Source organism: Ostrea edulis, chromosome 8, assembly GCF_947568905.1.
Source record: "Ostrea edulis chromosome 8, xbOstEdul1.1, whole genome shotgun sequence".
Classification (NCBI taxonomy): domain Eukaryota; kingdom Metazoa; phylum Mollusca; class Bivalvia; order Ostreida; family Ostreidae; genus Ostrea; species Ostrea edulis.
The window spans coordinates 37,248,982-37,259,675 of record NC_079171.1 but is presented as its reverse complement, the minus strand read 5'-3'; the positions used below and the strand labels follow the sequence as shown (position 1 = coordinate 37,259,675).

Genomic DNA, 10,694 nt, shown 5'->3' with positions numbered 1-10,694 from the left:
TAAAAACAATCACGATGTGTATTGGAATTCAGACTGCTTCCCTCTTATGCAGCAACTTTGATATGCAATTTTTTGACTATGTTGTTAATTTCATATTAACAATTCGCATCATTTCAATAATAGAGATAATGAAGAGCCAGATGAAAGGTCTAATTTTAATTAGATTGATGTTTCCATTGTGTGATTTTTCGCAGTCCTTTGGACAAGGGTAAGGATGTCTTTAGCATATCAGCAATTATTCATCATTACTGTTAATCAATATTTTCCACAACCAAAACACAATAAATTTCCCAGATTTCAAATCAATAGCAACTTGAGTGCACATTGCAAAAACGCATTTCTGATAAATAAATTTTATTCATTCTCGCATAACAACATTTAAAAGACGACACAGGACAAAACCTTTGGTAGGAAGAGATTCACAGTTTATCCTTTACATGAAATCGGTGAATACTGTTAGCTGCCCCATTCCAAAGCTTTGACGAATTCCTCTTCCGAGAATGACAGCATTTTTGCTGCTTCTATGTGCATCTGGGGAAGAAAAGGCATCATTATTTTCCTTATTCTGAGGAATAAATAAATTTAGATTAGATTTACTGAAACCAATTTGGGGCCCATGACAGCATATAAATATATATAATGTTTGAAATTCTACATGGGAATGTATGAATATTATACCTATATAGAAGTCAGAATGAATAAAACTTAAAAGCTGAGAGAGAGAGAGAGAGAGAGAGAGAGAGAGAGAGAGAGAGAGAGAGAGAGAGAGAGAGCTAACTCTCTAGGAAAACAAAAATGGTGAGAAATAACATAAGAAGGCTTCGTAAAGCAAACAGAAATAGTAAAATCTGTACAAAACAAAATTTTAAATTACAAGGTAGTGAGAATTGATTTAGTTTCAAGATTGGATTTCATTCTTCCCAAGTTCTGTCTCTAGAATACATAAAAAAAATTGAATAATCTTTCAAACTAAATCACAAAACTGCACTTTTATTATCTTTTTATCTGTCTTTTGAGAATACAACTGCAATTGATCATCAGGCTGTGATTGAGTATAAGACTGTGAGTCTAAAACATCCTCACCTTCTGCCTTTTGAGTACATCGATGAGTTTGAGCTGCTTTTTGAAGCCTGCCATGAGTTCGTTCTTCTGTTTCTCCAGCCGTTTGTTGTCTGTCACCAGCTGATCTAACCTCTTCCTCTCCTGCTCCGTGGACTCCTAGCAGAGATAAACAAATGGACTGATTTCATGTCTTATTACATTACATAAATACAGTGAATCACTCTTATAACAAACACACTTATAAAGAATTCATGCTTATAATGAATACATTTATAACGAATTCACACTTATTGCCAAATGATATATATTCACATATGAAAAGGAAATACTAAAGATTTTACTGGATTCAACAAAGTTTGGGTACAGCAAACTATTCTCCAATGCCCCTAGAAGGTTGCTAATACAGGGTTTTACTGTATATATGCATTGCGATTACTAAGAAGTCTTTTATGTAAATAATCTACACTATTTGTGATATTTTGAAACATATCTGCATTGACATTTACACCTGTGAAATATATCTTAGGAATCTGGTTATTTAAAAATCAAATTTTATTTTTGAAAATACATGAAGGTATGAACTGCAATGCACCATGCCAGCATATTTCATTAAGCGTGTTAAATCACTTCATGAAAAGTATGCCTCTATATACTGGTACCCGTACCTTTGACATAGATTTGTGACGAGACAGCTGTTCTTTATAATTCTCTATATACTGGTACCCGTACCTTTGATGTAGATTTGTGACGAGACAGCTGATCTTTATATTTCTCTATATACTGGTACCCGTACCTTTGATGTAGATTTGTGACGACACAGCTGTTCTTTATATTTCTCTATATATACTGGTACCCGTACCTTTGATGTAGATTTGTGACGAGACAGCTGATCTTTATATTTCTCGATTTCCTCCAGAGCTCTGTTTAACCGCACTTCTGTTGCACTCTGGGAACTGTTTTGCTGTTTCTGCTGACGTTTCATTTGTTCAAGCTCCTACAAAGGAAATTTTCTGTTCTCTAACTCAACACAAAAACGATCACGGCAGAAGTATTATAGGTTTATTTACATGTATATAACAGCGTACATTTCACATAGATTCAGAGATTTGATGATCCTCTGTACACATAATATATGGCAGTGAGGAGCCTGAGATTTCAAGTCTGTAACATAATTTTAGCAGCAATTTTTTCACTAAATACAGTATTTCTTAAACATTATAAAATGAGATGCATTGAATTCAGATTTAGAACTACAAAAATTGATTAAATAGTTCCCAGACTAACCCACATCTGTTTAAACAATGGACATTAACTATCTTTATCCTCAAAGGGACTAAGCCCGTTTGGGCCCGAACTCTGTGACATCATAAATATATCTATATTTATAGCATCACAGAATTTGGGCCCAAATGGGCTTAGCCCCTGTGTTTATCTTTAATTGAATAAAATAAAATTTCTCCCATGCGCTCTTTGGATGCCCCCCCCCCCCCACCCGATATCCTGAATCCCTAATCGCATTTTAGATACTCCCATTAGCAATTTTGTTTGATTATGTCTGGGTTATCCCGATGTGTGCATAAACAGTTAAAATTTTGCAAATGGGCAGTGAGGTTATGTAGTTCCGAATATTTCATTGCAACGATTTTAATATCTGTACAGATACAAAAAAACGCAATCATTATTTTGCAATGCCACATTGTGGAACGTTTCTCCGATGCTTCCTCTTGGCTGGAACTGTTTAAAAGTTGTGACTTCTGAATTAAAAAAACAATCCTTGTCTGTTTTTATTAGATAAAAAGAAAAAAGAAACTTCATTCATATTTGACAAAATTGTCCTGAGAACGAAGTAATTAATTTTTTTGGCCTTATTGGTACTCGCCTTGCGGACGGCTGCCAGCTGACTGTCCATGCTCTCTGATTTCCCCCGCGCCTCCTCCGCGATTTTTTTATACTTGTCCATCTGAGACTGCTGGGCCGCGTTTGTTCTATGCAGGCGTCCTCTTTCCTCCTCCAGCTCTTTGATTCGAGACGACAAACCTGAGTTTGTTTCATCCTATAAATGTTACATTACAATAACATGTAAATCTTGTTCATATTGAGGTAACCAACAGTTATAGCTGAAGACGGAAGTTAACCTTAAGACTAAAGTCAATGCATGGTGACAGATGTCTCAATTGTACTGATCTCACTCAACTGTCTCAACTGTACAGATATCTCAGTCAACTGTCTCAGCTGTATAGATATCTCAGTCAGGAGTCTCAGCTGTATAGATATCTCAGTCAGGAGTCTTAGCTGTACAGATATCTCAGTCAACTGTCTCAGCTGTACAGATATCTCAGTCAGGTGTCTCAGCTGTACAGATATCTCAGTCAACTGTCTCAACTGTACAGATATCTCAGTCAACCATCTCAGCTGTACAGATATCTCAGTCAACTGTCTCAGCTGTATAGATATCTCAGTCAGGTGTCTCAGCTGTATAGATATCTCAGTCAGGAGTCTCAGCTGTACAGATATCTCAGTCAACTGTCTCAGCTGTACAGATATCTCAGTCAGGTGTCTCAGCTGTACAGATATCTCAGTCAGGTGTCTCAGCTGTACAGATATCTCAGTCAGGTGTCTCAGCTGTATATATATCTCAGTCAACTGTCTCAGCTGTACAGATATCTCAGTCAGGTGTCTCAGCTGTACAGATATCTCAGTCAGGTGTCTCAGCTGTATAGATATCTCAGTCAACTGTCTCAGCTGTACAGATATCTCAGTCAGGTGTCTCAGCTGTACAGATATCTCAGTCAGGAGTCTCAGCCATACTGATATCTCAGTCATGTGTCTCAGCTGTACAGATATCTCAGTCAGGAGTCTCAGCCGTACTGATATCTCAGTCATGTGTCTCAGCTGTACATATATCTCAGTCAGGTGTCTCAGCTGTATAGATATCTCAGTCAGGTGCCTCAGCCGTATTAATATCTCAGTCAGGAGTCTCAGCCGTACTGATATCTCAGTCATGTGTCTCAGCTGTACAGATATCTCAGTCAGGTGTCTCAGCCATACTGATATCTCAGTCAGGTGTCTCAGCCGTACTGATATCTCAGTCTGGTGTCTCAGCTGTATAAATATCTCAGTCAGGTGTCTCAGCTATACAGATATCTCAGTCAGGAGTTCTAGCTGTAATGATATCTCAGTCAGGAGTCTCAGCTGTACAGATATCTCAGTCAGGTGTATCAGCTGTACTGATATCTCAGTCAGGTGTCTCAGCTGTATAGATATCTCAGTCAGGTGTCTCAGCTGTACAGATATCTCAGTCAGGTGTCACAGCTGTACAAATGCTTACCGCAACAAGGTACCCCCACATACTGAACGCAACAGTAACAGCAGGTCAATATTTTTGCTGAAGAGTATTCATTTTAGTCATTCATCATGATAATAGTATTTCCTTAAATTCACAGATTTTGTAAATCGTTTTTTTTTTTTTTTTTAAATATTCTAATTTGTATTTTTGTAAACAGTAAGTGGGTGTTTTTTTTATTCCCTGTAGTTTTGAAAAATGTTATATGTATAAACTTAATGGATGTGCCCTGGTTACGGGGAATCAGAATTGTTCGTCCCAAGAACTTCACTATAAGCGTGTTATACTGTACACTACAGAGCAGGTTACAATAATCATAAATAATCATACCCTAAAATCAACCCCCCCCCCCAAGTATAAAAGTCCAACCATTATTTACTTATATCTACCTTTTTGCTGCGTGAGTGCAACAGTATTTACATTATTTACTTATATCTACCTTTTTGCTGTGTGAGTGCAACAGTATTTACATTATTTATTTATATCTACCTTTTTGCTGCACTCCTGAGACAGCCTGTCCACCTCTTCCTGCATCACACGTAGCTTCGCTTTCAGAAAACGAATCGTCGCCTCTACAAAATTAGAAGTCAATGACATGTGTTTTAAATCTTATTTTACCCCACATAACTTAACCCCCTGAAAGTGAATCCCCATCTCTAAAAGAGACTTAGCCAGTACAGTCTGTATAATCATTTTATGTTAGAGCATCAGGTAACTTGAAAGCAAATCATCATCAGAAAAAACATTACAGATTGTGTTATTGGAGGAATTTTACTTTACAGCAAATGAATCTTCGCTGCTGAAAATTCAGACATTATTTTTCAGCTGAGTCTCAAATGTGTAACCTAATACAGACTGGGTAAATCTAACTAATGTAACTAATACCCCCCCCCCCCCCCCCTCCACATGTGTCATCCATACTGGCCAGTAAATTGTCCTCACTGGACTAATAAAACCCCCATACCCTCCCCCCCCAACACACACCCCCATCCCCTCCCCCAACACACACACATGACTCAACTATACTGGCCAGGACAATAGTTTGAAACAAGAAACTAACAGGACTACTATATCCCACCCACAATCATAACCATTTTTAGTTTCTTCACAGACATACTCAGTGAAATAATTTTCAACTATAGACAAAATATATAGGAAAAATAAAGCCATGTACAGAACAAACCTGTCCCCATATCGGCTGCAGCTTGTGGAAGAACATCATCGTCCTCATCTAAGGGGAGATCACCACTGTCTATCTGACCCTCAATGTTCGCAACTGTGTTCTGGAGGGAGAAATTCTTAAAATCTGTCATGAACGTGTCATCTGGGACCGCTACATCATCTGCAATGTTGGATTTCGCACTGCGGGGTCGCGACCTACTAAACACAAATGTTTTAAACTGATATGACTATTGCGGCCATCTTTTATTTCTTGCTTAAAAAAATGAAAAATCAAGTAGAAAGCACCAGCCCCAAGACCACGATTTTTCAGATAACATTATAACAATGTTATAACAATGCACAGATGTTTAAAATCTGCTGGTTTCTAAAAAAAACATTAAATGCAAACATATACATGTATTAAAAAATTTCATTTATTCACGAAAATTATTCCAAGTGAGTTGGATTCGAAATTTAGACTTTTAAAAGTTTATTCTTAGTTTATGATCTCCAAAAATAATCAGGCAAAAAATATGGAAATGTTTGATTTTTGTTAAATCAGGGCACATCATTAATATCAAGCAAAATCTAAAAAAGAAACAAATTGCATGATGAATAAGCAGGGCTTAAAATAATTGACGGCCTGATGGCCTGGGCTAGTAAATTATGGATTTGGGCTAATACATGCTTTGTAAAGAGCAAGTGCCCTTGGGGCTAGCTAATTTAAATACATATGTACTTTTCAAAATTCCTCAATGATCAGGCTTACAAAAAAATATATTTATGTGCGTCCAGGTTTTTATCGCATGCAAAATGATTTCTTGATTTCACTTTTGTTTGGTTCTACGCAAAATTTTCTAATTTCTTTGCAACATTAATATTTCCTGTGCACCATTACTAATTCCTGAACAGTTCTTCAACCTACAGTTTTTTTTCTGATTCCTGATTAATTAAATGTCAAAGTTTTTACCATTAATCAGATTTATATAAAAAATATATAGATACTAACTTTGCAGAAACTGGTTTTTTTGTTTTAGACTGTGCTCGACTCTGATTGGTGGATAGTGGTCGAATCTGATTGGTCAATTTAGAACCTGGCCTTGATGATGGCTGAAAAAAAAAGTATATGAATTCAGTCCATAGTTATAGTACCAAACAATAAAAAAACACAAAGGTTAGTTAACTTTAACTAACAGTTAACTTGCCAATAACTTGAACATTTATACAGCGTTAACTTGAATTTAACTGTCAATTAAACTTAAGTGAGTTTTGCATAACTGTACCCAAGTTGCTATTACATCTTAAAAACACTAATTTCAAAACGTGTCTTTCCAACAATAATAAAATATAAACATTGTACCCTGAGGGAGGATTCTGTATTTTCATTGGGTCCGGTGATATCCTCATCAAATTCCCTGTTAAAAACATTGCATTATGTAGAGTTTTTTTTTCAAAATGAAAGATTTCTCCCCATCAACCATATAAAAACATAAAACAACAAATTACACAAAACATTTTTTTATTTGGCATAAAATTGAACTTCCCTAAATTTGATTGTTAAATTCAGACTAATTCACTATTGCATATTATGTTAAGGACATTGCATTATGTAGAGTGGTTTTTTTTTTCAAAATAAAAGATTTCTCCCCATCAACTTAACTCCATATAAAAACATAAAACAACAAATTACAAAAAACATTTCTTTATTTGGCATAGAATTGAACTTCCCTAAATTTAATTGTTTAGACTAATTCATTATAGTTTATGCAAATTATATAAGTTTTTTGATTGACAAAGACTGTTGGGAACTGAAACCTTGTATGTGGTGTGAAACACCCCACCCTTCCTACTAAAAATAAATAATTTACAGAAATCATTTTTGGGTGATCGTATAAGTTTGTTTCCTGGAATGAAAATCTTACTTCAGGAAGTCTTCAGAGTTGATGTTGTCAAGGAGACGAGACTTAGATAGCACCGATTCCTGCTCCCTCTAGATAATTAAAAGATGATTATAAATAAATTAAATAAATATGCAAAATAGATAAAACAACCATATACAAGTCTTATCAGTTTGTAGGTGAACTCGACACACCATCCTTACACAGACATTTTATTTCCTCGTTGTCAATACTGAATAACTATATTTGATTTCTGTGGGAAACTGTCTCGTTCTCAATACTGAATAACTTTATTTGATTTCTGTGGGAAACTGTCTCGTTCTCAATACTGAATAACTTTATTTGATTTCTGTGGGAAACTGTCTCGTTGTCAATACTGAATAACTATATTTGATTTCTGTGGGAAACTATCTTTACAAAATACTAGAAACAAATCATGCACCAAAAAAATCAATCACAATAAAATTATATATGGTAAAAATAAAATCCAATGCACTTATTTTCTATACATCCAAGATTGGCAGAAATATTTACTACCACAGAAACAAGCTCTCCAGCAATTAAGTAATATATGGCTGACACATGCAAATTATCGCAATAGATTAAATGGAAATATTTACCTAATATAGTTTGTAGTGTGTGCTATTACAATTTTCTGTAAAAAATTCTCTAAAATACATGTAGTTGTAATACGTGATAACCAATTATCTACAGGTATAATGTATTTTTTTAAAAAATGTAACAAGAAAAAAAAAACCCTAACAGATGAATAAGTTTCGTTGATGTTAACCATATTTTATTTTTTTTAATTCTCATAATGTATGTACGTGTATCTAATCAATAAAATACTATTAGGTTAACTTGCATGTTCAAAACTTTATTCTTGTCTTTCGACAACGCAAGGAAACGATAAAATGATTTCTGCATGTTATATCTATGATATATTGCTACACAGAGAGAACTTCAATGTGCCATATTTTTAATCTGAGACATCTCTGACAATTGTACATACCAAAACTTCCTCTGCTTCTGCTACGAGATTGGCTGTCTTTGCCTCTAACTCCGCATTTAACTTTCTGTAAAAGAAGACAGAATTTCTTCTCTTTTGCAAATCATAGTGCAACCAGAAATTTCCTACATGTACAATGTATAAACTTCAGAATCCATTTACTTACAAAAAGAGTACATTCACGAGTCACAAATTCATTTTCTCTTCCTTGTGTTTTTAACATGTTTTAACTTCATTTTACCCTTATTATATGTGCAGTATTCATTCACAACTAATGAGCAATCAAACATAATCTTTCTCTCACACCGGGACATAGAGTATAAAATTTTACAATACTATTTCTGACATCAGGAGTTTGTGAAACCATTAGATAATGACCTCATATAAAAATATTAAGCTGTGTGTAATCAGTAGCTTAAAGAATACTGTGTAGGTGTAATAATGTAGCGGTCATCCAGGTTTGATCGCTGGCGGCCATATAGCTCAGTTGATAGAGCACCTATAGAGATTCAGGGGGCCCATGTTTAAATTATGGTTTGGTCCATTGCGTTTTCTCCCTTCCTGTTACATTTGGTGCCGTTGACTAGTGATAGGCAATAGCAAAAAGAATTTAATCGATGATCGGATTAATCGGATGTACCTTTTCAATTGATTATTCGAAAAATAATCAAATTTTATTCATTTCAAATTTATGGCATAAATATATTAAATTTACTTTATTCTTTACCTGAAATATTAAATTAATAAATAAAATAATTAGAAATTTGATGTTAATAACCCTATACTTTTGATTTTGTTTTTCCGGGATACATTTTAGAATTAGATCTTATGATCCGCTCCTCTACTATAGCGATAGTACAGATGAACGGATCATAGGAAATAATTTTAATTAGATTGTCGCGTTAGGGATAGATATCTCAACTTTTGTTGTAGTTCTTATGAGATTCGGGTTACAATAGAGCCTCAGTACCCCTTGCTTGTTCTAAGAGGCAAAATCTGAGGCCCAGTGTCACAGCAGGTGTGGCGCGATAAAGATCCCTTCCTGCTCAAAGGCTGTAAGCACCAAGCATAGGCCTAAATTTTGCAGACCTTCACCGGCAATGGTGACGTCGCCATATGAGTGAAAGATTCTCAAGAGGGACGTTACACAATAGTCAATCTTATCGGATAATTCAGCTTCGTCAGCCATTTTTTATTTTAGTTAAAGTCCCGGCAGGAATATTGGTATCATTCAAAAGATACAGACGTCGGTGATTTTCGAAATAACAATCGATTATTCACATCGCGACTGACTACCGTTGACTAGCTGCAATAATGTAGCCCTATCAAATTTTTTTTTTATTCTGACGTTTCCCCCCCCCCCCCCCCCCCAAAAAAAAATCAGAGAGGGCTACATTATTGCAGCTAACCGTTGACCACCCCTTGACTTGCAGTTGAAAGTCCTGCCAGGGGCAAAAAAGAATCTGGGTTGTATGTCTTTGAGGGCATATACAATTCAGGGAGGGGAGAAATGTAGTAGTTGGAGCTATATGGACCATGGATATCGGCCTGGATAGCTCAGTGGTTAGAGCACCTGACTAGTAATGCAGGGGTCCTGGGTTCGATTCTCAGTCCAGCCAAAGATTTTCTCCTCCTATATTAAACAACCAAAACTTTAAATACACATATAAATGTTCATGTAGAATTGCTTACTTGTATTCCTCCTCTTTGTTGGCCAGATCCCGGACCCCAGACCCGCCCCTGGATGCAGACAAAGTCCCAGATCCTCCCCTTGAGGGAACATTGGTGTTTTTGATGCCATGGGCGGACTGTCTGCCTGATAGAGGCCTAGACTGCTTTCCCTAAATAAATGAAAGACAAAAAATAAGAAAAATATTTAGTTAGAAAGGTAAGTTAGAAATTTGCTAATTATCTTACAAAAAGAAAAAAGAAAGAAAGAAAGAAACAAGCATGGGATGGAAGCGTTCATAGCAACTGTTCAAATCTTTTACTTTATCTTCGTTCAAATTTCATAAAAACAAAGGAAAATTTGTCAAATGAATTAACAGATAGAAACCAAAGATGTTGTGTTTTATCGTAAAAATAAGTAAAAGTTTTACCGAATTATTTCGAGATTGTGCAGGCTGTGGTTCAGACATGATTAATCTCCTTTACGGCAAATATTGAAGTCGTAAATATCAGGAGATCCAAAACACAATTCCAAATAAATTAATGTGTCATA

The 10,694-nt window shown here is 35.5% G+C and overlaps 1 protein-coding gene across 2 annotated transcripts; it reads right to left on the bottom strand.

Annotated features, from left to right (window-relative positions):
• Positions 1 to 337: 337 nt before the first annotated feature.
• Positions 338 to 10,679, bottom strand: LOC125661479 (testis-expressed protein 9-like). Of its 2 annotated transcripts, none has more exons than XM_056146002.1 (12): positions 10,573 to 10,679; positions 10,166 to 10,314; positions 8,477 to 8,540; positions 7,489 to 7,556; positions 6,927 to 6,981; positions 6,576 to 6,676; positions 5,589 to 5,785; positions 4,895 to 4,977; positions 2,942 to 3,115; positions 1,922 to 2,056; positions 1,084 to 1,218; positions 338 to 531 (listed from the first exon to the last, which is right to left on the bottom strand). In XM_056146002.1, the coding sequence occupies exons 1-12, from the start codon at positions 10,609 to 10,611 to the stop codon at positions 457 to 459; spliced, it is 1,275 nt and encodes a 424-aa protein (XP_056001977.1). In that variant the 5' UTR covers positions 10,612 to 10,679; the 3' UTR covers positions 338 to 456. The 2 variants fall into 2 exon arrangements, with proteins under 2 accessions (XP_056001977.1, XP_048749432.2); XM_048893475.2 differs by having other exon boundaries at positions 5,589 to 5,782.
• Between the last annotated feature and the right edge of the window lie 15 nt (positions 10,680 to 10,694).